This window comes from Myodes glareolus, chromosome 2 (genome assembly GCF_982192425.1).
Source record: "Myodes glareolus chromosome 2, mMyoGla1.1, whole genome shotgun sequence".
In the NCBI taxonomy this organism is placed as follows: Eukaryota; Metazoa; Chordata; class Mammalia; order Rodentia; family Cricetidae; genus Myodes; species Myodes glareolus.
Window position 1 is genome coordinate 80,387,559 of NC_142027.1, and position 27,505 is coordinate 80,415,063.

The window sequence follows — 27,505 nt, forward strand, 5'->3', positions numbered from 1 at the left end:
AACCCATTTTTATTATTTTATATTTTATCATGAGGCTCATGGTTTGTTACCTCACATCTTCCTTCTTGGGCAACTACATGGTGTCTGCCTAACTCGGCCTTCTTTTTCCCTGCATTCAGTTTAGTTTTCCTGCCTAGCTATATTCTGCCCTGCTATAGGGCAAAGCAGCTTCTTTATTAACCAGTGGTAATAAAACACACTTATAGCATGCACAGGTGAATCCCACATCAAATGTGATCTCTCTCCCTTAGAGAGTAAGTTGAGGCTCAGCCGGGTTGAGCAGCTTGCTCATGTGGATGATTTGATCCCAGGTTTCTTTGTATCTGCACCTGCCCTCCTCCTGTGCAGCACCCAGAGGCCAGCTTCCCATGCCTTCATGCGGCTCCAAGCTAGGACAAACGCAGCATGTGTGCAGCAGTCTCAGAGGCCATGCTTCCCTCCTGACAGCGTCCCTGTCTCCTGGGGTCTGAGGGTGACTGCACTGGGGTTCAGGCTGCCATGTTGCTTGCCAGGTCATTCTGAGACTGACATGAAGTAACGGCATTACCTGGGACCCTCTCTCGTGTCTTACCTCAGTGTTTCACTCTTGTGATTTCATAGGCAGTGCAGCTAACCATCCATACCTGATTCTTAGGCCATTTGATAGACTTCCAGCTTTCCTGGGATTGCCACGGACATCCATAGAGACACTTTGATTCAGGTTTAAGTTTTATGATCCGCCATGACTTCTGGGAAGCTTTAGACTCACCTTAGCACTGTAGAATTGAAGGGGAAAATCAGAAGGAGAGAAACTAAAATATGGAATTGTCCAAGGAACAGAAGCTAGACACCGAACAGCTAGAAGGTTTAGCTGGGAAGTATGCTTTCCGAATGTTGTTTAAGAGGCCAGCAGGATGGTTCAGTGGATAATGGCACTGGCTTTGTAAGCCTGGCCACCTGAGTTCAACTCCCAGAACCCAGCAAGTTGTCCTCTGACCTCCACATGTGCACTGTGGCACGTGCACCCTGACACACACATCGTATTAACTACTCAAGGTTGCGTCCCCAAGTAAGTGATCCACAGATGGAAATATTTCTTAAGCAGTGCATTCACTCATGCAGTGTAGTAAGCATGTTTAGAATCCTATCTCTGTCCTAGATACAGCTCTATCTAGATTTTATATTTTTAAATTGTCACTGTAGTGCTGTGGGACAATGTTCTGAACCCTGTCATTTATATTTTAAATAAATGCTGGTGCTTGTTGACAGAGGTTTCTGTCCCGCCTGATCCACAGCTGTTCAGTCCCAAAGAAACACACAGAGGTCTACAGTAATTATAAACTGATTGGCCTATTAGCTCAGCCTTCTTACTAACTCCTATAACTTATATTAGCCCATAATTCTTGTCTGTGTTAGCCACATGGCTTGGTACCTTTTTCAGCGAGGCAATCACATCTTGCTTCCTCTGTGTCTGGGTGATGACTGCAGACTGAAACTTCCCTCTTCCCAGAATTCTCGTTTCCCTGCCTCTACTTTCTGCCTGGTCACCCCACCTATGAGTCCTGCCTGGCTACTGGCCAATCAGTGTTTATTTAAAATGCAAGTGACAGTGTCCAGACCACTGTGTGTGTGGAAAGTCTAGTTGGTAAGCCTGCTGGGGACATGATAATATCATGTAAATTGGATTCAGAGACCTGTATGGAGGACAATTTCTAAAGATGTAGAAGGAACTTGGAAAGCACTGAATAAGGTTTTTTGTTGGTGGTTTTTGTTTGTTTGTTTGTTTGTTTTGCCTCAGATTCAGTTTGATGAATTCTTTTTTTTATTACCTTTATGCCCTGTTCTGGGTAGTTCTGGCAGTAGGCACTGAGTAGTGGATAACCCTGTGTGAGAACTCATCCTTGCCTTGGAAGGACATTAGTTAGTTACTGTAGGGCAGACCAGTGCCTTCATCCTTACAGTTGATTCTAACCAGACACTGCGGTGTGCTAAGAGTACTGGGGAGTGTGAGCTTTATTGCAGAGGAACATAAGTTGCCTTTAGAGGGCGTAATATGTGAACCCATCTGAATAGGGGCATCCATGTCTGAGACTGGAATAAGGCAGGGGCCTAACTTGAACAAATATACAGCAGTGGAAATTCGAACTACGGTTAAGGAATGGTGTCAAGTGTAGCTGGAGAGTAGGAGCTATAGGAAGTAGTGAAATGAGGGAGAAATTGACAGCCCCAGGGCCAGAATGCAGAGATCCTGCAAAAGCAAGCAGGAAAGTTTTGGGTTCTGTGGTAGCAGAGGGAAATGGTGGCGTCTCTGGATTTGAGTGAGAAACAGGTCAGGAACAGGAGTGGAAGTGACTTCAGTGCTACTCAGTCACTGGGAGAAGTCGAAGAATAGTATTAATAATAATTTATATTAGCATATCAATTACAGAAAAATTAACACAATTATATTATTAATAATTGTATAGTGATTCTATATTAATTATTATTGAAATAATAATCTTGTTTTGGAGGATAGGTCTTGAATGGCTTAGTAGAGAATAAATGTCAGTGGACTAACAGGGTAGGAATCTGGATCCCAAAAGATTGACGGAATTGAGTTAGTACAAGAAATTAATGTAGATTATTGTAGGTGCCTTTCTTAAGAATGTAGGTGTGCTAGACATGGCGTCTGGCTTGTGATCTCACCACTCAGGAGGCTGAATAGATCAGGGTCAATGTGAACTAGACACAGAAACCAGGTATCAAAAATAAATAAGAACTTGGGTGTATCTTTTATTTATATTTCTAGTCAATGAATGTTTCTCTAGAATGTATCCTGTAGACATTCATCTGAATGAACATCTTATGACTGGAGTTTTTTTCAATGTTATTAGATTAATTCAAAAAAGGAAGCTAGTGGTTCACAGAAGAAATCACAAGACAAGGGCCCCAAACCAGGGTCAGTGAAGAAGGAGAAGGCTGTGAAGTCAGAGGAAGGTAAGGACATTTGTGAGAGTTTTGTCATTTATCAGGAACTCTGCTGTGTGGAGGTGGGTTTGCCCTGGGGTGTGCCCAAACAAGGGAAGCCTGATAACCTTTGATCCTTTGACCTTTCTGCAGCAAAGTCTGGAGTTAGCGTAGGTATTTACAGCTGACCCGAGTGTCTGCCTTCCTTCTTTGCTTCCTTCTAGTTGCCTCTGTACCTGAATTGAAATCCCATTCAAAGCTGGGTGTCCAGTGTGCCTAGTGTCACAGTCTGTGCTGGACTGGCAGGCTCGTTGCCTGGTCCCGCTGCTGGACTGGCAGGCTCGTTACCTGGTCCCGGTGCTGGACTGGCAGGCTCGTTACCTGGTCCCGGTGCTGGACTGGCAGGCTCGTTACCTGGTCCCGGTGCTGGACTGGCAGGCTCGTTACCTGGTCCCGGTGCTGGACTGGCAGGCTCGTTACCTGGTCCCGGTGCTGGACTGGCAGGCTCGTTACCTGGTCCTGGTGCTGGACTGGCAGGGTTATTACCTGGTCCTGGTGCTGGACTGGCAGGCTTGTTACCTGGTCCTGGTGCTGGACTGGCAGGCTTGTTACCTGGTCCCGGTGCTGTTTGCTAAAGCAGCCAGAGAAGTTACAGGTGTCAGTTTTCCTATTCAGATTTCTTGAGAGTCTCAGAAGCTATTTGCTGTAATGGAGGCATTGTCATGCTTGTGAATTTTTTTCTTTTCTTTTTTTTTTGTTTATGTTCTTTTTTTTTTATTTTTCCATTCAAAAATTTACACTTCCTCCCCTCTTCCCATCCCCCTCCCACTTCCCTACTCCCCCTCCTCCCTTCCCCTCCCTCCTTAAGAGAGGGCATGGAACCCTACCCTGTGGAAAGTCCAAGGCCCTCCCCCCTACATCCAGGCCTAGGAAGCTGTGCATCCAAATAGACTAGGGTCCCAAAAAGCCAGTACATGCAGTAGAAACAAATCCCAGTGCCTTTATCAATGGCTTCTCAGTCAGCCCCCATTGCTAGCCACATTCAGAGAGTTCAGTTTGATCACATGCTCGTTCAGTCCTGGTCCAGCTGGATTTGGTGAGCTCCCATTAGAACAGTCACACTGCCTCAGTGGGTGGACCAACCCCTTGCCGTCCTGACTTCCTTGCTCATCTTCTCCCTACTTCTGCTCTTCAACTGGACCTTGGGAGCTCAGTCCCTTGCTCTGATGAGGGTCTCTGTCTCTATCTCCATCTGTGGTGATATGCGGGATAATCATCAGTGTGATAGTGGGGCAAGGCCAGTTCAGGCACCCTCTCCTCTGCTGTCCAAGGACCTAGCTGGGAACATCCCCGTGGACACCTGGAATCCCCTCTAGAGCCAAATCTCTTGCCAACCCTAAAATGCCTCCCTTAATGTAGGTATCTTCTTCCCTGCTCCTATATCCACCCTTCCTCCATCTCCACCCTCCCACTACCCCAAGCTCTCCCCAGTCTTTCCCTTCTCCCTTCTCTCTACCCCTTCTCCCCTTCTCCCAACCCCAGCCCACCCCTATCCCACCCTCATGCTCCCAACTTTTGCCCAGCTATCTTGTTTGCTTCCAATTTCCAGGAGGATCTATATATGTTTTTTTTTTTTTTTGGGTTCACCTTGTTATTTGGCTTCTCTAGACTTGTGAACTATAGGCTTAATATCCTTTGTTTATGGCTAGAGTACTCACTCATGTTTGTGAATTTGAAGCGTGTGTCACCTTTGAAATCAGAAGGAAATGCCATTGTTCAATGATCTCTTTGTTGAGATCTCTCAACAAAGAGATCATTGAACCTCCTTACCTAATATCTAGAATTTTTAGAACAAAAGCCTGGGTTCTGGTAACACCAGTTAACAGCTCAGCCAAGTTCTGAGTATACCAAGTAGGGATGAAATTGAGAAAGAACGTTATTCAGCATGATTTTCTTGGGAAGAGATACTGAGTGACGCCATGTTCACCTCAGAGTTCTGACACAAGCTTGTGGATTAAACAGAGAGAGAACTGGGACACGCCGTGTGCAGACCTCGTCAGTGGTCTTGCCCATCCTGGTCCTGGGTCTTGAGGGGAGCTGTCTGGTTTTTACAGATGGTCACTTCTGTTCCATGTTGCAGCCCTGCTTGTGTAGATAACGACCCTCCTGGGTGGGGAACTATCTTGTGAGGTTTTATTCTTCCTGGAATCCAAAGGTCTGGGGTCATTCAGAGATTCACCAGTCTAACCAAGAATAATCTTGACCAAGAGGCTTTATATTTAGATACTAGGCGGCTAGGGCTGCTCCTGGGACGCAGGATTCCTGGGATGTAGCATCAAGTCCTGGAGAGTCGGGGGTTTATAAAGGCAAAGAAGCATGCGGTTGCATTCCATTTATGTGCAGGCATGCATCTTGCAGTCAGAAGGTTACGCTATGTTGGAGTCCTAGTTATCTTGACCAGCTTTGTTTATAGAGGCGGAAGCAGCGGTTAACATTGTGACCATTTTCCTGTGTAAACAACAGTTCCATTAAAACTGTACAAGCCAAGATGCCCCTTAACGTGCCTTAGCATTTCAGGAAGCATCCCTCCTTAGCCCAGTGAGGCTTTTAGGTTAGAGGGAATTTTGTCTTACAGACTTCTTGAGCACAGTAATTTAAACTTGAAACATAATGTTAGCCATCAGTGAAAGTTTAGAAAACAGCCTAATCCTGGTGCCTTCATCCTGGGGAATGAAATAGGCTTTTTTATTGTGTTTAGTACATGTTTCTATGTTTCATTGGCCTGTCCTCCAAACTATGACAACTGTCCTCAATGCAGTTCTGACAGGCAGGGAACTGTGTAGCCTTGTCTTATAGATAGTGCTGAAAAAAAATGTTCAATGAATGAGTGTTTTGATAGGAGGTAAATTTTTTTCCCCCAAAACAGGGTTTCTCTGTGTAGCCTTGTCTGTCCTGAAACTCACGCTGTAGCCCAGGCTGGCCTCAGACTCAGATATCTGCCTGCCTCTGCCTCCCAAGTGCTAGGATTAAAGGTGTGTGCCACTACATCTAGCCAGAGAGGAGTTAATTCTGATCTTTGAGGCTATAGGTTCTGTTATTCTGTTGTTGTATACGTGAATTGGAGGCAACAGCCATATTAAAGGGGAAATGCCCCAAAGGAGTGGAAGGAGTTCTGTTGGGGAAAACTACGACACACCAATTGAACAGTTCCAAACCCTAGGTTCTAAAAACCCCTGCCAATGTGCTCAGGCGATTATAGAGAGAAGTTACTGGCTGTAACTTACCCAGTTACCTCATTATTTGGCTGTAGCTTGACTAGTTAACTTAGGTCCAGTCCCATCAGGTCTTCCTGGTGCCTACCAAAGCTGGTTTCCATGACTAAACTCTGATGGGTGGGTTGTTTGGGCGGAGTGTAGTGCCTCACCAAATCCACAGCTTCCTACGGAGTTTTCCTCCCTTCTAAGGTCATGCTTTTTTCCCTCTTTCCCAGGGCAGCTTGTGCAGGTGGAAGAGAAAGGGCAAGGCTCGGTGCCTTGGTCAGTCTATGGTGTCTACATCCAGGCAGCAGGGGGCCCTTTGGCTTTCCTGGTCATCATGGTCCTTTTCATGCTGAATGTGGGCAGCACTGCCTTTAGCACTTGGTGGTTGAGCTACTGGATCAAGCAAGGAAGTGGGGTGAGATTACTCGCTACTGAGACTTCTGTGTCTGAAAATGTGACCCTGTTTCCCTAGCCCCTGACTGTTCTTAGGGTTCTCCCGTAGTTTCCACTGAGAGAAACACTAGAAACGTCGTGTGCGAGCCCAGTAGTCTGTCTGACTTTGTTTTGTGTGTCAGCTAAAAGACAGTTTGAAGGAGAGAAAGCAGTGAGCAGGGCTGTGCGCAGGTGCGGGAAAGGATGCTTAGCGTAGTCTTGCAGAACAGCAAAAGTCCCTGGCTACCCCTGTCGAACTAGTCAGTAAGTAGGACAGCTATGCGGGGTAGGTAGGATCTTTGTGTTTGCCAGGACCAGGTCCTAGGTCGTTCCCTGTGTTTCTGTCCCTGAGCTGAATCTGACCGCATGGTCCCTTACCTCCAAACAGAACACCACAGTGTTTCAGGGCAACAGAAGCTCTGTGAGTGACAGCATGAAGGACAACCCGCACATGCAGTACTATGCCAGCATCTACGCCCTCTCCATGGCAGTCATGCTGATCTTGAAAGCCATTCGAGGAGTTGTCTTTGTCAAGGTATACCAGTGGGTGGGCCATGGCATCCCCCTCCCCAAATCATGTGAACGACTTGGTGCGGCATTTGTTTGCAGTTGGGTGGCCCTGATGAAATCACTCGGACCCTGTTAGTCACCTATGTCTCTGACCATTTGTACTGGCCCCAGTGTTGGGAATGGGTGTCCTGCAGAGTGGTCACCTGCATTAGGAGGAATTGGGCCTTCCTTGAGTACCCAGGTCTCTGGACCATGATCATTTTGTCTCTGCTCCCCAGGGCACACTGAGAGCCTCCTCCCGGCTCCATGACGAGCTTTTCCGAAGGATCCTTAGGAGCCCCATGAAGTTTTTTGACACCACCCCAACAGGAAGGATTCTCAACAGGTTTTCCAAAGACATGGATGAAGGTATCCCTCACTGGTCCTTCCTTTCATGCTTTGGAGTCCAACAGTGCTCACCGCCTCCTGCCTTCCTGGGTGCCGCCCACGCCTACCCTACCCCCAAATAAGGAGAACGCGCAGCTCTGTTGCTCCTGCGAGTGAGAACAGAGCTCTGGCGTTTGCATCAGGGATGTTTTGAGTTCTCATTCTGCCTATCTGACCTGAACATAAAGTCAGAGGGTCAAGTTAGCAGAGGGGCTTTGGAAGGGTAGTCTTCAATCCCAGAATGCAGCTGCAGCTTCTGATGAGCTTTGTGCATGCGGCATGGACTACGCTGCACCAGACCTCAAAGTTTTCCATCATCCAGAATGTAGTATTGCCTCCTGACCTTCACTGAGGGATGAGGGTGCAGCAAACAACAGTGCGTGTTTTATGTACCTTGTCTTAATCCACACACAGTTGTAAGGCATTTGTTGGGTATCCATCAAGTACCCAAGATGGTTATATCCAGAAAGGCTAAGTTATTTGCCCAAGATTAAGCAGCTGTTTGGTGGCCAAGTTGGGAATTGGGCTCAGATCTTTTCACCTCAGAGTTAGTGTTTTTATCTACTGCATGGTGGTCAGCTCCATAGGAGGACCCTGTTTCAGGACTCAGTAGGCCAGTGTAAGGCTATAGCAAGAAGCCAGAGGAACCAGGAACAAACCCAGTACCAGAACTGGTGCATGACATGTTTCTGCTTCTGCACACATGCAGTCGCACTGTGCACATTTACACATGTACACTTAGACATGCACACCTGTGCACACACACATTACATGCATGCACATACAAATGCACAGGCGCTTGCGTGTACACACACACAAGCAGACAGACAAAATAGCTAGAACTGTTCAGTCCTTGCCCTGGAGCCTGTGGCAAAGGGATTTTGAGTTTGAGGCCATCTTGAGCTTTATACTAAGACCCTTTCTCAAAAAGAAGGAAAGAAAAACAGCAGTGCTTGTGACATAGCTGTGTCTTCATGAAAATACTTCTGCCCGAAGAAAGGGATGTAGGGAGAGTAGCCCAAAAGACTTGAAGATGCTGCTGTTGAAGGTTCTGCACACTTTTTTGATGCTTATGTATGTTTAAACTTTTCTTGTGTTGGTAAGAACATAGACTATTGTTGTTTTCCTTTTTGCATGTTTATTTTCCAAGTATTTTACGTACACATAGAATAGTTTGTAGAGGGGAGAGTTTAGCAGGAGCAGGAAAGGTGAACCAGAACGGGATGATGGAGGAGAGGACCCCTCAAACAAGGAAATGACAGCAACTTGGACCTTTTTTCTTTGATAAAACTGTTAAAACTTTTTATCACAGACCTTGGAAATTTCATGGGGCCTTATTATTTTTTTTAAACAATTTAGTTCCATTTTTCTTGCTCATGGGCCCCAAGAGTCTGAAACTTGTTCTCTCGTGGTCTCTGCAGTGGATGTGCGCCTGCCGTTCCAGGCCGAGATGTTCATTCAGAACGTGATCCTGGTGTTCTTCTGTGTCGGGATGATCGCAGGAGTCTTCCCGTGGTTCCTCGTGTCAGTGGGGCCTCTGCTCATCCTCTTCTCAGTTCTGCACATCGTCTCCAGGTGAGCAGGACACACGCAGGGCCAGTTCTGCACATGGTCTTCAGGTGAGCAGGACATATGCAGGGCCAGTTCTGCACATGGTCTCCAGGTGAGCAGGACACACGCAGGGCCAGTTCTGCACATGGTCTCCAGGTGAGCAGGACACACGCAGGGCCAGTTCTGCACATGGTCTCCAGGTGAGCAGGACACACGCAGGGCCAGTTCTGCACATGGTCTCCAGGTGAACCGGACACATGCAGGGCCAGTTCTGCACATGGTCTCCAGGTGAGCAGGACACACGCAGGGCCAATTCTACACATGGTCTCCAGGTGAGCAGGACACACGCAGGGCCAGTTCTACACATGGTCTCCAGGTGAGCAGGACACACGCAGGGCCAGTTCTACACATGGTCTCCAGGTGAGCAGGACACACGCAGGGCCAGTTCTACACATGGTCTCCAGGTGAACAGGACACATGCAGGGTCAGTTCTGCACATGGTCTCCAGGTGAACAGGACACACGCAGGGCCAGTTCTGCACATGGTCTCCAGGTGAACAGGACACATGCAGGGTTAGTTCTGCACATGGTCTCCAGGTGAACAGGACACATGCAGGGTCAGTTCTGCACATGGTCTCCAGGTGAACAGGACACATGCAGGACCAGAGAGGAGGCCGTGGTTGCTTGTTTCCTGCCATGGCACAGAACTTGTTCTCTTGCAGGGTCCTGATTCGTGAGCTGAAGCGCCTGGACAACATCACACAGTCTCCTTTCCTCTCACACATCACGTCCAGCATACAGGGTCTTGCCACTATCCACGCCTATAACAAAGGGCAGGAGTTTCTACACAGGTTGGTGTTGGTCGGGGCCGAAGGCTTTGAGGGGGAACTGGTATCTCAACTCTTAGAGGTGCCGTGAGAGGCCATTCAAGGCCAGAGCTTGGGATCAGAAAACTCATCCCAAAAAGCATTATTGGTGCAACCCAACTGTCTCTGATTAAAACTCAGCCACTTGGTAATACCTTTTCTGAGAAAATGAGACGACAGAAACACAGACCAGGACCAATGTGGATATATGACATGCTGGCCTTTTAGGATGTGTGTGTGTGTACAATTAGATATCTCTGAAAGGTTATGTAAGTAACAGTAGCTATCTTTGGAAAGAGGAACTGGGTACCCAGAGGTTGGTAAGAAAAAGACTGACACTTTTGTCATGACTCTTTTAAAACTTGAGGGGAATTTACAGCTTGTCTAGCAGTTGCTATACACACGCGAGGACTGGGTTGAGATCCCTTGGACCCATGTAATTGACAGATGGGAATGGCAGCCACCTGTAATCTGAGCCTTTAAAGACTAAGACAGAAGATCCCAGAGTGAGCTTGTGAGGTTGACTAGCCATGCCAGCACGCTCTAGGTTTGATTGAGGGACCCTGCCTCAGTAAATAAGGTGAAAGAATGATCAAGGAAGATTCCTCAAGCCTCCACAGACACACATGTGCACATATGTGCACATATGCACATACATGTATTGGAGGAGGCCACTAGTTAGTTCCTGGCCGCTTAGCCCCAAAATAATCACACAGAAATTGTATTAATTAAATCACTGCTTGGCCCATTAGCTCTACCTTCTTATTGGCTAACTCATACATATTAATTTAACCCATTTCTATTAATCTGTGTATCGCCATGTGGCTGTGGCTTACTGCCTAAAATTCTGGCGTCTGTCTCCTGAGGGGCTACATGGCTTCTTTGACTCTGCCCTTCTTTCTCCCAGCATTCAGTTTAGTTTTCCTCGTCTAGCTCTGTTCCCCTATAGCTCTGCTATAGCCCAAAGCAGTTCCTTTATTAACTAATGATATTCACAGTATACAGAGAGGAATCCCACATTATATATGTGCACATATGCACACACATGCCCAGACTCTACACACAGACATGTGAAAAAAAAACCTCTCTCTTGTGTGTGTGTATGTGTGTGTGCGTGTGCATATATACACGTGTACTTGTGTGTATATTGCCTATTAAAAATTAAGTCATTTTTCATGAAAATAGTAGAGGAAAATAGATTAGGAAAAATTCCTCTGAATGGCTTAAAAAAGCCTTCCTAATTTCAGATAATGAACTGTACGAGTGTTTTCATGGGAGAAGCGGTGCAGTGTTAATGTCTGGGATTCTACATTTTCTGTTCTTCTTATTGCATTTTTTCTGAAGATTTTGTATTTTACTGTAAGAAGAAAAGTGATTTTTTTTTTAAAGCCAAACACATGTGCCTAGCAGACCTTCCTCTCTAGAGCTCTGCTTACCCATGGTGCTGAGCCTCCTTGTGATTGCGGGGCCATGTGCCCTCTTTGGTGGATGCTGCCTGTCTCCCTCCTGCCTGGCTTCAACTCACTGCTTCTTGGCTCTGTAGCCTTGGGAAACAATTTCCTGTTAGTAGCATGTTCGCAGACTCAGCATCGATCCTACAGTCGCTCTGAGAGTGTCTTTTTCCTGACCTTGGACTGCTCTGCTGATTGCTTTTGAAACCTTTCGTTTTGAGGAAATGACCCCTGACCTAAAACATTTCTCTAAAGTTCAGCACAGGCCTTTGGATTTGGCCTCTCTGCCCGTGCCTCTCATGTGGTAGATGTTTTCCTTCATGTATGCTGGTGCTTTTAATGTTCTCTCTCTGTGTGTGTGTGTGTGTGTTTGAATGAGTTTATGTACCCGGTGTGTGTATAGGAATCCTTGGAGGCCAGAAGAGGGCATCAGGTCCTCTGGAACTATGTGTAGTTACATATGGTTGTGAGCTGCCTTGTGGGTATTGAGAACCAAACCCAGTTCCTCTGTAAGAGCAGTCCACTGAGCCATCTCTCCAGCCCCTAGTTTTTTACTTTTTAAGTCATGGTCTCATAATGTTCTCTGGTCTGGAACTCCTTATTTAGACTAGGTTGACCTCAAACTCACAGAGATCCACGTGCTATCACTTTCTAAATGCTGAGATTAAAGGCAGCACCCCCACACCTGTCCTCCCTAACATCCGCAATGTGAATTTCATTGTTTCTCAAAGGGTAACTAGCATTAGAACACCCATGTCCTCTTCTGTGAGGCCTGTGTTTCTGAAACTTGCAGGTCATTCTTTTGGCAGAAGACCAGAAAGTACTTGCCCTGCACTCCAAAGTGTCAGGCTACCACTAAGGTGGTGAATCAGATTATGTGGTCTTTTATTCGCCCCTTTGTTGTTCTCTTTCTTCACCACAGGTATCAGGAGCTACTGGATGACAACCAAGCTCCTTTTTTCTTGTTCACTTGTGCAATGAGGTGGCTGGCAGTGCGACTGGACCTCATCAGCATTGCCCTGATCACCACCACTGGGCTGATGATTGTCCTCATGCATGGGCAGATTCCCCCAGCCTACGCCGGCCTTGCCATCTCCTATGCAGTGCAGGTTAGTGACTGGGCAGGAGGCGTCTGACTGGGGAAGTGGGTAGAATCGAGAATTAAAATAATCTGCTGTGTATATTAATGAAATACATGTGTTTGTTTTGAGATAGGATTTCTCTGTGTAGTCCTGGTTGTCCTGGAACTCACTCTGCAGATTGCTCTGGCCTCAAACTCAGAGATCCACCTGCTTCAGTTTCTTGAGTGCTGAGTTAAAAGGTGTGTGCCATATTGCCTGGCAGAACTATTTGCCTTCAACCCCAGAAGATGGTAGGCAGAAACAGCTGATCGCTGTGATTTGAGGCCAGCCTTGTCCACATAGCGAGTTCCAGGACAGTCAAATAGAACCCTGTCTCAAAAAAGGGAGGGGGAGATACATGTTATCTTCATAAAGAAACATTTAGAAGTGATTTTGTAATTACAGATGTGTTCACAACCGTCTCTGGCATCTGGTTTTCTGAGTGTAATGTCATCCCCCTTTTGCTGTTTACATCTACTTTCTGTTTAGACTTTTACTGTCCTCAGTATTATAGGCACAAACCTTCTCATCCCTAGTGATGCTTAAAGGTCCTCAGATAGCTCAAGATAAATTTGAGAATTTGACCACTGACTATTTAAAGATATTTTGACATCAGTGCACACAAGTAATTTCTATTAAATTTTAAAAGTGGTAATGGAGTTGTATTTTTTAGAGTTGTTTTATTTTCAAAGACACTTAAAGGTGCCGTGGTAGAATATGGGGACTCTGCTTCCACATAATCTGGGGGATGGAACCGAGGAGTGACAAAGTGCAGTGAGCAATACTGATAGTTATTTACTAAGATAGAGTTTGGTACATGGGTTTTTATTACACGACTGTACTCGTGTGATTCTGGCTTCTTTTTCATATTGTGAAGAGAAAAATGAGGCAAATGAGCTCCAAAGAACTGTGTGTTCATGAATGCCCTGGTGTCGCCGTGTGTCCTGCAGTCTGAGGGGCACGGGGTTGTACACTGTCTTTCCTCACAGTGTTGTCTCATGTCCCTCTCCTGGAAGTGTTTTCAGTCATTGCTCACGGGTTGAAATTTCCATTTGTTCTGGTTGCCACAAACAGGCTGAGGTCAAATAGGTGGTTCAGAGGTTACACTGCTTCAGACCTGTGTTACTGGAAAGAAAATAGATGGCTAGAAGGCCTTTGGCTTCAAGAGTGTCTGCACTAAGCACTGTATTTGGTGAGGGTAGTGAGTGTGGTATTGAGTGCAGGAAAAGGCCTGGGCCCGAAACCTCACGCTGCACATGTGAGCGCTGGCTATTCTGTGTCATGGCCCTGCAGGTGGAGGACGTTCTCTCTTGTTGCCTGCCCTGTACCAATGCACTTTCTCTTGGTTTTTGTTTTCCATTTTCAGTTAACAGGACTGTTCCAGTTTACAGTTAGACTGGCATCCGAGACAGAAGCCCGATTCACTTCAGTGGAGAGGATCAACCACTACATAAAGGTCAGGATGACGAGGCCCCTTCTGGGGTTCTTCTTTCCTTCCGTCATGGACGGTGGGTGAAGAGGAGCCTTACGTTCTCCCCCTGCCTCACCTCTACATAAGAGGATTAGAAGTCTCAACAGTATGTTTGGAATAGAAAAGGAAATACCATTAAAGTTCCCAAATAGACTGATAAAATCTGTTTAGTTGAAAACTCATGTTTCCTGGCTGATTTCTAGAGTTAACAGTGACATATTCAGAAGTCTGTCTTTCAGTTAAGCTAAGATAACATTTTTCTTACACTGTTTAAAACCATACACCAATAATAATAATAATAATAATAATAATAATAATAATAATAATAATAATGATGATGATGATGATGATGATGATAATGCTTGGCAGTGGTGCACACCTTTAATCTCAGCATTTGGGAGGCAGAAGCAGGTGGATCTCTGAGTTTGAGGCTAACCTGGTCTACAAAGAGAGTTCCAGAACAGCCAGGACTATACAGAGAAACCTTGTCTCCAAAAAACCAAAATAAATAACTAATTAACAAACCACTTTTATATTTATTTTTTACGCTTGTTTATTTTTGAGCTTGTATTTTAATTGCAGCATTTCTCTGTTCTCTTTCCTTCTACTTCCCCACATACCCCTTCCCACCTTCCCTTAAGTTCATGGTATCCTTTTTCACCAGTTTTAGTTTTATGCATATACATGTTTGTATATCCAGACATATTCCCAAATATAGCCTGTTGAGTTCATATAAGGTACTACATATCTGATTTTAGGACTGACTGTCTTTCACTGGAAAAGCAATTGGCGTGCTCTTCCCTGGGGAAGGCCTCCTGTCACACCCCAGCTTCCCTCTGTTGCCTCTAGTTCTTTGGACAGTGGAGGCTTCTGGGCTTTCCCCTGTGCAGTTTGGCGTGTTCATTGGTGTCCTCCTTGTTCAACTCATGTTTCGGGAGTCATGTTGGTGAGACTTTATGGGCATGGCTTCTGATATTTCTGGGAGACACAATCTTACAGGAAAGTCCCGATCCTCTGGCTCTTACAATTTCTGCCCCCCTTCCACAGTGTCCCTTAGGTGGGGTGTTTTGTAGACATGCCCATTGGGACTGGTCCTCAGGGAGGTGGCATTCAGGTCAGTTTCAGCTCCGGGGCCTCAGGGCCCTGTTTCTGAAGTGCACACTATACATCATTTTACTTCTTAGTCTGGCCTAGTTGTCCTTGGCCACGGATAGCCACCAGGGTCCCTTGCTGAGCCTTTGGCAGAGATTGGCATGAGTCTCATCTCTGGAGACGAATGTCCTTGGTCTGGGATCGGAGCCAGGCTCTGTGGCTGTGAAGTTGCATAGTGAATTCTCATCTGTTTAGGAACTAGTATGTTTGACTGTTACCGAGAATGCTGGTTCTTCCTCTCGGTTTTGCGTTTTGTATCTTGCTGGTGTCTTTCCTGCAAGTCTGAATGTAAATTTATGTAAAAAGAAGCATTGTAGGTGCTAGTGAGGATTTTTAGGATTTGCTCCTTTTTCAAGATCCCCAATTTTGTAAACCGCCCTGAAAACCACAGCATTTATACTGTTGCTGTTGGTGAAGAAAGCATTTTACATTCTAAATAACTGATGCGCAGGCCGTTTTGAAGAAGTCTTTTACTTGAAAACTTCATGTTCTAGCAGCGATGTGTATCTTCACTGTTGTAAGGAACTTCATTAGTTATCAGAAGATATTGTTGACTTACTATTCTTTTGATATAGGGTCTTCCTGTGTAGCTCAGGCTAGCCTGAAGCCATGATGCTCATGCCTTAGCCTCCCAAGTGTAGGCTTACACCATCATACCTGGCTTCCTTAGGAGATTTTTAAACATTTATTTCTTTGTTTGTCTATCCATTCATTTATATGTTTTTGTGTGTTTGCATGTGTGTGTGTGTGTGCCACAGTGCACATGCAGATGTCAAAGGATAGATAACATGTGGGAATTGGTCTCTTTTTCTGCTGTGTGGGTTCCAGGGATCCAATTGAGATTGCCGAGTTTTGCCAAACCATCTTGCTGGCCACTCTTTCATCTTTCTCCTTTCTTTTCTTTTCCTCCCTCCCTCTCCCCCTTTCTCTCCTTGAGCGGCTATGTATGTATTTATTGAGACAGAGGTTTTCTTTATGTAGCCTTGGCTGTCCTGGAACTCAGGGATCCGCCTGCCTTTGCCTCCGAGTGCTAGAATTAAAGGTGCATACCACCACCGCCCAGCTTTAGCAGATATTTCTCAAACATAACAAATGACTGTTCTCATAAAAAGTTTAGATAGCTATGTGATGTACCTGGTAACAGCTGTTCTTTATGTTTAGCTGCTGCTTTGCCCAGCGTTGTAGTCTAGGGAGAGCATGTGTGGATAGAGTAAAACCCTGCTCTTGGTGAGGCCTTTGCTGGAGAGAACAAGATGATAGGCAGTGGTGGGACAGTGGACACTGCTTAAACCAGTGATTCTTTTGAAGATTGCCTTCCTGATGCCACTCCACAATATGACCCAGATGCCTGTCCCCACGCAGCAGCACAGTCTTTCCAGCTTACAGTGTCACATTCCATTCCCCACCCCTAACACACACAAGCACACAAGCACATACACACACATACAAATACACACAAGCACACACATACACACACACACACACACACACACACACACACCCCAAATACTAATTTGGTGCTCTTCACCTTAACGATATGAAACCAAAGAGTGCCTGCCAGAGAATTTTTAAAACAAAAGGCTTGACTGCTCTGACAGAATTACACAGGAAGCGGGAATGGGCTGCCAGGGCCAGATCCATTCTGTGCCACTTGAGGATGAGGGACTGAAACACAGAGAGGTGAAATGGCTTACATAGGTCACACTGCTGTGGGTGGCATATTTAGGTCACACTGCTGTGGTTGGCATGTTTAGGTCACACTGCTGGGGGTGGCAAGCTGGAAGTGCAGTCTGTGTTCTTGGATTATTTTATATGTTCAATAAATGTAAATTACTTTACTCCAGTTTTAATGCAGGCCAGTGGTATTCAGTTAATGGAATTCAGTGAATTTCAATGAGAATGTGTTGGGGAGTGGGAAGGCCTCACGTTCCACCGTTAGGTCTTCCCTCAGTCTGTGGCAGTGCTGTGCAAGCTGGCACTTGCAGACCGCGGCTTAGTAGCTCCGTGTCATGTCTCCGTCTTGGTTGTTAGGGTGTGAACATTTACTGTCAACATACTCTTTCATACACGGTGGCAACTGCCTTGGCTGCCATGCTTGCCCTCCTTTTACTCTGGTAAACTTTGCTGCCCCACAAGAATCTGAAGCACCCACTATTTCCTCAGACTCTGTCTTTGGAGGCACCTGCGAGAATCAAGAACAAGGCTCCTCCCCCAGACTGGCCCCAGGAGGGAGAAATAACCTTTGAGAATGCAGAAATGCGATACCGGGAAAATCTTCCTCTGGTCCTTAAGAAAGTGTCCTTCACCATCAAGCCCAAGGAGAAGATTGGCATCGTGGGGCGCACAGGGTCAGGTAAGGACTGCACTGGTCCTGGAGAAGTGTTCGAAGTTATCCACATTTAACCTTTGGTTGGCACATAGCAATGTGTCAAAGATTGCTTTCTTCTTCACAAGCCAAATCCCTGAGACTCAAGTCCTTACTGTCTCAGAACAGAATACCTGGAGCACATGGCAAAGCACAGTAGAAGAAAGGTTTCCACAAATCAGCACTGGTGGCTCCAGAACTGGTTTCCACAGATCAGCACTGGTGGCATGTTGGTGGGGCTCTTATTCGTGACTTTCTATTAACACACGTTTCTAGAAAGTGTATTTGTTTTGTACACTGGTTTTGTGGTCTTTTGGAGTTTTTTTTTTTAAGAACCATCAGTGTCTTGATTATTATGTAACACAATGCCCCCCATTCTATTTAATGGATGTACCATAATTTATATTTAACTATCTCAAGTTTGTCGAGAATTGAACCATTACTGATTTTTCCTGAATAGTAAGTACTGCAGTCAAAATGTGTGTTTTCCGGTCTTTGTAAGATGTCACTGTAGCCCCCCATTTGCAGAAGCATGTGACTGTAGATAAGGGGCTTGTGTTCCTTTGAAGGCAGAAATTGTTTTCTTGACCTGGAGCCGAGCCTGGTGGCACATACCTGTAATCTCAGCTCTAAGAAACCCGAGGCAGGAGAATCACTACCAATTCAAAGCAGCTTGGGTGTAGACCTTGTCTCAACAGAAAGAAAACAAAATGGCTTTCTTGTCAAGCATTTTACATCACTGTTATTCTTAGAAATGTGTTACCGTGCGTGTTACGGGCACATTCTCTCCCCGTGCTTAGGCCAGGGGAAAGTAAGCAGGTCCTGTGTTGTAACCGTCATTCACTTCTAGGAGACCTGTCTTGCTACCTTGGCCAGGTACCCCAGTCGTCTAAGGTGGATGACTGTGAAGATTTCTGCATGAGGTTTCTAGTAAAGACAAATAATTTTCAGGCCTAAGTACAGGTTTCCGGCTACTAGGGAGGCTGAGGAGAGAGGATTTTTGAATTCAAGGAAAATAATAGTCTGTTCACAGGCTGTTGTCCAGTGTAGCCTTTCTTTCCCTTGTTCAAACAGAAATGCAGTAGACTTCTTATCTAGTTCATATTTAGAAACACCACAGGACTATACAAATCATACCACCATAAAAGTCACTTGGCTTGCGCGCTGTTCATTACAGGTCAGGCCGTTATGGACGTGGCTTTGCTTGTGCTGCCTATTATGATAACTGCACTCACCTTGTCTCTGGCAGTCAGTGCTGCTCTCTGGCCATGGTTACTCGGGCACAGTTAAACCCATGGATAGTAATTTATCCAGCTCAGTAGCCCCATCTCCAGCCCTAAGGTCTGCTACAAAGAGAGAAGAACAGTGAAGCTCTTCAGATGCACAGGTGGTTAGATGGGGCTGATTGAGGTGACAGGAATGTCCTGATTAGGGTTTCTGTTGCTTCAATGGAACACCATGGCCATAAAGCATGTTGGGGAGGGAAGGGTTTATTCAGCTTACACGTCCACATTGCTGTTCACCACTGAGAGAAGTCGGGACAGGAACTCAAACAGGACAGGATCTTGGACACATGAGCTGATGCAGAGGCCATGGCGGGCTAGGGGGAGCTGCTCTCTGGCTTGCTTTTCCTGGTTTGCTTACCTTTCTCTCTCTCTCTCTCTCTCTCTCTCTCTCTCTCTCTCTCTCTCTCTTTTTCTTTTTTTATTTTATTTATTTTTCAAGACAGGGTTTCTCTGTGTTACAGCTCTGGCTGTCCTGAAGCTCGCATTGTAGACAAGGCTGACCTCGAATTCAGATTCAACTACCTTTGCCTCCCAAGTGCTGGGATTAAAGGCGTGCGCCACCAACACCCAGCTTAGCTTGCTTTCTTACAGAACCCAGGACCACCAGCCCAGGAATGGCACTACCCACCATGGGCTTGGCCCTCCCGCATCACATATTGAGAAAATGCCTTATAGCTAGATCTCATGGAGGCATTGTCTCAACTGAGGCTCTTTCCTCTCTGATGACTCCAGCTTGTATACTTGTAGATGAAAGGAGACGGCCTCTAGAGAAGCAGATTGCCATTTGATCAGAGCAGTGAAGGGTAGTGGAGAGCGTGTGACCAGGCATGGAGGGCTTGGTGCTCCATAGGCAGAAACGGGAAGTTTGGGGGTGGAAGATTCTATCTGTAGCTTAGTGTTGTAAATACCATTGGAAATATTTGATGATCTCATCAGAAACTTCCTCTGTCCTCAACTGCCTGTAGATGTTATCATCCACAGGCTTCTTTGTGGAGTCTCTTGGCTCACCTGAGGTTTCTGGGTTATCAACCCTTTATTCCAGACCCAGAGGGCATCAGAAAGAAAGGGGGACAGATGCTATGTTTATTCGGCTGTTTTCTGTTGAGTGGGGACAAAGTTGGGTTATTGGGGTCTGTCTTCAGGATCTGTGGAGGGCTAGCTCGGGTTGACTTCACATGGCAGGAGTAGTTTCTACTTGTTGGCCGTGCTGGATTATGTAGCTGCCTTCATACCCTCCCGGAGAAACCTCTGAAAACAGTCAATTGGACAGGGGACCGAGACAAGAGAGTAAAATGAGGTAAGAGTTAGGAGACCCTCTAGGGGATCTAGCCAGGTAGCCAGTGTCCTAATGTGGAACTAGTAATGACAATGAGTTGATCCAAGAGGAGCATCATTAAAAAGTTTAAACAACAGCAAAATGTCGTATATGAGAATAATAAAGAAGAAAGAAGCGATAAAGGGGAGGAACCAGAGTGACAAGAACCAAAAGCCAATACATAGGTGGAGGCGTGTACTGAATTTTTGTCTGGTTCCTTAAGTTTTTAGACCCCATCTGGAAGCAGTTTGGATCTGCTGGCACAGAAGCAGCATTGTTTCTGGATGAGGGCACAGATCCCATCCTTAGCAGTAGTCAGATACTGTCCTCTTTGATTTTGGAGTTGGTCCTGAAGGACGGTAAGCAGATCTGAAATGAGCTAGTGAGACAGAAAATTAACTAATGTACAAAAACACCGTTATCCCAGCTGCTTTAGTTGTGAGTTCCTGAGTTAGCCAAGGTTTGAGAGAGTAATAGAACTTATTAATCTGTCTATAATACAGAATCTATATCAAAGGGGGGTTTATTAGAACAACTCGCAGGCTTCTGTCCAGCTAATCCAACAATGGCTGGCTATGCACAGGAAGTCCACAAAACTGGACGGCTCGATTGGTCTTCAGTGTATGCAGAGTCCTGCAGAAGGAGACTCCAATACCAGTGAAGGAGTGGACGTGTTAGCAAGGCAAGGACAAGCAGGCAAAAAAGAGCTTCCATCTTCCATGTCATTTTATACTATAGAGTATACAGGCTTCCGGCAGAAGGCCTGACCTAGATTAGCTCTGGTTTAAAGGTATGTCTTCCCACCTCAAGATCTGGATTAAAAGTGTGTCTTCCTACCTCAAAGATCCAATTAGACGTAGATCTTCCTAGTTTAAGCAAAAATCCATCCCAAGTGTATCCTCCATTTTGGGTTTTAGGTAATTCCAGATGTAGCCAAGTTGACAACCAAATTTGACCATCACAGCCCCTGAAAATGTCCAGAGTAGCAAGAAGAGGGATGAGTTGGATGGTCCATTAGTCTACTTTCAGAGGTCATTCAAAGCTGCTAAGGGTTTGGAGGCTGAGACCCCTCTCTTGTGGTTGGCAAAGGGGTGATGTAGAAGGCACAACAGTTAGCGAGCTCAGAGGAAGGTTGATTTTTTAATGTAGGTACTTAGAGCTATAAATTTCTTTTGTAGGACTATTCAGTGGATTTTGTTTCTGCAGGGGAACCAATCCATTATTTGGTTTAGGTCCTCTGTTTTATCTTCAAGAACTGATGTTCTGTCTTCTGCTTGATTCATTCTACTTGTAAGGGTTTCCTTTACATTTTCTCATTGGGCTTTTGAGTTTTTCAGTTCCGTCCTCATTTCGGCTTGTGACCTCTTCAGTGTTTCTACCTCCTAATTGAATTCCATTCTCAAGTTTTAGATTGCTCCCCTTGTTTCCATCAGCCTTGTGTCTGTGTTTTCTTGGGATTCATTCAGGTGTTTATTAAGCTCTTTCCCCTTGTTTTCATTTTTTATGAGGTTATGATTTCTCTCTTAAGTCTCTGTTCTGTAGTTCACTTGGGGAATTCTCACCGGCAAGCATTTCTGCAAGACTGTTGGATTTTGGAGAGGAGACACTGACTTCATCTTTCATATTGTTGGTGTTCCTATGATGAGATCTGGACATATGGACTTCCTTTGTTATTTTGTTAGTTCTGAGTATTTTGCAGATGAAGCAGGCTTGGGGAGAAGAGAAGATGAAGTGAGTTGGGTCTGGAAGTTGGAAATGACTGGGGTGGAATGAAATCAGGTAGGCAGAGGAGATTAGTGTTGACATAGTATGTGGTTCCTGTTCCTAGCCAGGAGTGTGGGGTGGGTAGGTCTGTGTAGTTGAAAATGATGTGGGAGAGTTTTGTGGTTTGGGGAATAGGTAAGGAAGATCTTGACCCCAGACTAGGCTGCTGCATTGTTTGTGGGGCCCAGAATAGATCTGAGGGTTTCACAAAAGGCATGGATGAGGTGGTCAGGCTAGATCCTAGAGGAGGATATGGGAAGTCTTTGTGTAGAGTGGGGTAGTGGAGTTGTGTAAATTTAGTAAGTTACTTACTTACTAAATTGGATCTTTTTGTTTGTTTTTTATTTTTTGAGACAAGGTTTCTCTGTAGCTTTGGAGCCTGTCCTGGAACTTGCTCTGTAGACCAGGCTGGTCCCGAACTCAGAACTCACAGAGATCTGACTGTCTCTGCCTCCCGAGTGTTCCTGGCTTCACACCATGGATTTTTTTTTTTTTTTTTTTTGCACTCCATTCCTTCAGGAGAGCCTTCAGTAACTGTAGGTATTGGCAAATTACATAGCCTATTCCAGATACTTAAAACATCCATCCTGGGGACTGGAGAGATAGCTCGGTGGTTAAGAGCACTGGCTGTTCTTCCAGAGGATCCAGGTTTCGTTCCCAGCACCCAGAAGGCAACCCACAACTGTTTGTACTCCAGTTTCAGGAAATCCAACACCTTCACACAGGCATATGTGTACCCAATACACAAATGCACATGAAATGAAAATGATAAAAGTTATTAGAAAAATCCATTCTTAGAATCCCATGTCTCTAGACCCACTCCTGGTATCACAGTCTGTTTCTCAGGGTTTTCTAATGGAACAGAGTTGGGATGGATATCTGCATAGATGCAGCATATTAAGAGTGGCATTAGCTGTAGTCTGGCTAGTCCAGCAGTGGCCGCAATGACAGGAAGGCCAAGAATCTGGTAGTTCTTCCGTCCACAAGGCTGAATGACTCAGGTGGCCATCAGTCTACATGGAATTCCCTGAGAAGTAGGAATGCTTTAGCAGCAGAGCAGATAAGCTTGCCATCAAGAGGGAAGGCAAGAAAGAAGCAAACACTTCCTTCTTCCATGTCCTTTGATGTGGGCTGCCTTCAAAAGGTGTGATCCAGATTTAGGGTGGGTCTTGCCTCAAAGGATCCAATCAAGAAACCCCTCACGTAGGTGCCCAGCTGCTTAGGTTTTCATTGACTCCAGATGTTTTTGACATTAGCTACCACAGTAAGCTAGTTTTGTCTTTCAGAAGTTACTCACAGCCCTGCCGTCCTGCTTGTTTGACTCATTAGGGAAGTCCTCTCTGGGGATGGTCCTCTTCCGTCTGGTGGAGTTATCCGGAGGCTGCATCAAGATCGATGGAGTGAGAATCAGTGACATCGGCCTGGCTGACCTCCGCAGCAAACTGTCCATCATTCCTCAGGAGCCCGTCCTGTTCAGTGGCACTGTCAGGTGAGAGCCAGGCCGCTTAGAGAACTGGGTGATTGCAGAGCCGGCACAGGGGATGGAAGTCCCATGTCCTGGGGTCCAGTGTTTCTCAGGAGTCTATGATTTCTGTTGCAGTGATGAGTCAGCTTCTGCTCTACCTGCTGCTTAATTAAGTGCCACCATGGCTCTGCCACAGGGGTCCAGAGTGTAGAGAGGTTGTGGCTCAGATTTCTGTCCCATGAACTTTCCACAAGTTACCACTCTTGAGTCTGTTTTCTCACCCCTAAAATGGAGATATTCTGAAGGCTTGTTGTGGTGTAGATTGAATAAATTCCTAAGCACACTGTAAGTTCCGAGCCTAGCCAGTGATAAGGGCACAAACGGTAGCTGCCACCATCGGTCTCTGTGTCCCGTCCTGTCATGCCACCTCTCCTGCGGGCCGAGAGCTCCCACTCATCACCCGTCATCTCTTTCATTTTCAACTAGCTTTCTTTTTCTTTCCTTCTTCCTGTGCCGGGGAGCTGAGCCCATTGTGGGAATCTCTGTATTAAGCACTCTGGACACCTGTCAGAGTGGTAGAGCGATGTCACTGGTGGACCAAAACCAGGACAGCTCCTGAAGGCTTGGGTCCAGGTCCAGTTTGCATGCTCATCTTATCCTCCGTAACCTCAAGGTGGGGTCAGCAGGCTGGCAAACAGAAGCATGCATGGGAGGTAGCGTAGGGGCTGTTGGCTTTCAGAGCTGTATATTACAGTTGACATGCATAAGTAAGCTTTTGGGTCAGGTTGCTAAGGGCAATGGCATATTCTTTCAGCTATTTCTCCAGGTCATTATATTCCAGGTAGCAAGTGAAGTCATGCTTGGCAATGGACAATACAATCAATGCTTCAAGTGAACAAATCAATGAACCCATATCTTTTCTACGTCATTCTACTTCAAACCCAGGACTCTGCAGAGCCCCTGCTCTACCAGTGAGCAGAGCTCCTGTTTCTGAGTCCTCCTTTGGCGAGCGCAGAGTTTGATATAGTTAACATTTTTTTCCATCTTTGATGGTTGGTCTCAAATATGTTTTTTTTCCTGAAATTTGTTAACATACCAAAGATAAAATTCTGTTTTTTGCCTGTTGGATAGTAATTAGAAAGAAAGTAATTTTTTTCTATCTTTATCCTTTAACTGGTGCCTAAAACTTAGGGGTTCTCAGGATTTGGGTCCATTTCTAATCAAATTGCCTTTCTTTGGAAATAAAAACTATAGAGAAGAGCTAGAAGGTGCTTCTTATTTTACAGTCACCCAAAAGTAATGCTGAATTTCCTAGTCCAAAAAAGAAAAAAAAAAAAGGTCCCAACTTAATTTCAGACTTGCCCTTGAAGCTAGACATCTTGTTCTTCAGAATAGCATTTGACCTTCTTCATGGTGGACTTTGTAAGTACCTTCATCTGATTAGCCTTGGCTACTTAGGTACCGAGTTTCTATAGCTGACAGCAAAAGAGAATGAAGGTTGGCTTATTTCTCTGCCACTTGTTGAACTTTGGGGCTTACGTTGTTTTCAGGACTAGGCATTTTTTTGAAGCTACTTTTAGAGGCTTCTGTCTTTCACTGTAGAGCCATCACAAATGCTTACCCCAGCTATCACCTATAGGTCTTTGCAGATGTCCCTTAGCAAAAATTTCCCCAAAGATTCAGCAGGTTCTCAGCCAAAATGTTAGTAAAGGACCATTATATCTTGATCCTTGACCCTAGTGCAAAGCATCCTTCCATTGTATCAGAAAACTGGCCCAAAGCCTAGAACCGAATCAGAACCAGAAGTACTTTTGGGGAGACCAGAAGTAACTTCCTGCCACAGGAAAGAGGTCTGAACATTACTCAGAGGTCAACGCAGAGGAATGGCAGGCAAAATTGAGATGTCTCATAAGCAGAAGATCCTCCTGGCCTCAGGGAAGACCGAGGTACTGGTCCTAGGTGGTTAGAGTGGAACAGGAAGTGTGCTCTGCAGGTGTCCCTAAAGTTTATGCGTACATCCAGCGGATTCTTCTGAGAATGTCAGCACAGAGAATGGGCATGACCCTGACATGGTCTCTGATGCTGCTGGTGCCCTGCAGCAGGTGAAGAAGCTGCTCTGTGAGATCAGACCATATAGCGGTCATTTTGACTAGTCTGTGAGCATCAGTTCTGTAGTGCGTTTGTGCATGTGTATGTGTGTGTATGTGCATGCATGTGCATGTGTGTTCTGTTTCTTTTTCTTTTTTTCTTCCAGTTTTTCAAAACAGGGTTTCTCTGTAATAGCCCTAGCTGTCCTGGAACTCACTCTGTACACCATACTGGTCTCGAACTCACAGAGATTTGCCTGCCTCTGCCTCCCAAGTTCTGGGATTAAAGGCATGCTCCACCACCCACTGGCGTGTGTGTTTTTTTTAAATAAAGTTTTTTAAACAATATATTCTGATCAGTTTTCCCTTCCTTCTGATGAATTTCTCCTCCCTAGTCATCCCCAGTCCTCCCCACTTCCTTACCCTTCCAACTCTCTTCTTTCTGTCCCTTTCAAGAAAACAAATGGGCAAATGAAAAGACAAGAATAAAACAAAACAACCAGTAAAGAAGGAAAAGGCATACACATGCAGACAGACACATACATGCACAAAACCCATAAAATATGTAATTAGAAACTGTAATATACAGGCAAAAGACCTGTAAGATTTTATATATATATATAAATATATATATATTTCTCCAAACAAAGCACTATAAGACAAAAATGTCTCCAAAAATATCTTTGAGTTCATTTTGTGTCAGCCACTTCTGCTGGGCATGAGGCCTGCCTTTGAGTGTGGTTTGTGTACCCTGTGAGATTCCCTTGGAGAAACTATTTTCTTTGTGAGCATCCCCATTTGAGCAATGGGACCCCATCTGAGCTGAGCCTTTGTAGGCCCTGTGTGTGCTGCACTGTCTGTGAATTCTGTCATCAGTCCTCTTGTGTCTTCCATCCCCACTGGCCCTTAACAATCTTTCCTCCTCCTCTTCTACTTAACTCCCTGATCCTTGAGGGGAAGAACTTGATGAAGACATCAGATTTAGGATTTAGTGTTCCAAGATCTCTCACTCTCTGCACATTCATTTTCCAGAGGACCAGTTCCCATCTCCTACAGGAGGAAGCGTCTCTGATGATGGCTGAGTGACATGGATCTATAGGATAGTGGAATGTCTTTAGGAGGCATTTTATTGTAGGCTTTTTAAATTTTTTCATGTACATTAGTGTTTTGTCTGCACATATGTCTGTGTGGGAGTGTTGATTTCCATGGAATTGGAGTCACCACAGTTGTGATCTGCTGTGTGGGTGTTGGGAATTGAACCTGGGTCCTCTGAAAGAGCAGCAAGTGCTCTTAACCACTGAGCTATCTCACCAGCCCCAACCATGTTTTCATTATCTCTTCGTCAGTTGATGGTCATCTAGACCGTTTCCAATTTCTGGCTATTATGAATAGAACAGCAACAAACATAGTTGGGAAAGTTTCTCTTGAGTCCTTTTCAATATATGCCCAAGAATATAGCTAGATCCTCCCAGTTTTCCGAAGAATCGTCATACTGATTTCCATAGACGTTGTACAAATTTACACTCCCGCCATCAGTGGGTGAGCTGTCATTTGTTTTATTGATCTTGACCACTCTGATTGATGTAAGTAGTTTTGATTTACTTTCCCCTGATGACTAAGGATGTTGAACATTTCTTTAAGTGGTCCTCAGCCATTTGTGTTTCCTCTTAAGAACTTTAGATCTGTGCCCATTTATTTTAAAATTGAGTTGTTTTCTTGATGTTCAGTTTTGTTGTTGGTGGTTTTTTTTAGTTCTTAATATATTTTAGATGTTAACCCTCCCTCGGATATGTAATTGGCAAAGATCTTTTCCCCTTTGATCTGTCTGGATGATGAAACTTTTTGATTTCATGAAGTCCCATAATTTATTCAGTAAATCTTTTCCTGTGCTATTGAGTTCAAGCCTGTTCCACCTTTTCTCTTTGTCTTAGTTGGGGTTACTATTGCTATGATAAAAACACCTTAACCAAAAACAATTTGAGGAGGAAAGGGTTTATTTAGCTTCTTCCACATCACTTCATCGAAGGCAGTCAGGATAGGAACTCAAAACAGGGCAGGA

General features: G+C 45.2%; 1 protein-coding gene across 3 annotated transcripts in view; it reads left to right on the top strand.

The window, feature by feature from the left end:
- The window catches only part of Abcc5 (ATP binding cassette subfamily C member 5), a 96,749-nt gene that overhangs the window by 56,681 nt on the left and 12,563 nt on the right, over positions 1-27,505 (top strand). For all 3 annotated transcript variants that reach the window (XM_048453754.3, XM_048453753.3, XM_048453757.3), the window contains 10 exons: positions 2,853-2,955; positions 6,416-6,600; positions 7,006-7,152; positions 7,406-7,535; positions 8,975-9,128; positions 9,826-9,954; positions 12,343-12,529; positions 13,908-13,997; positions 17,328-17,517; positions 23,224-23,383. In XM_048453754.3, coding sequence (XP_048309711.3) covers positions 2,853-2,955; positions 6,416-6,600; positions 7,006-7,152; positions 7,406-7,535; positions 8,975-9,128; positions 9,826-9,954; positions 12,343-12,529; positions 13,908-13,997; positions 17,328-17,517; positions 23,224-23,383 — 1,475 coding nt within the window. The remainder of the gene's footprint in view (positions 1-2,852; positions 2,956-6,415; positions 6,601-7,005; positions 7,153-7,405; positions 7,536-8,974; positions 9,129-9,825; positions 9,955-12,342; positions 12,530-13,907; positions 13,998-17,327; positions 17,518-23,223; positions 23,384-27,505) is intronic.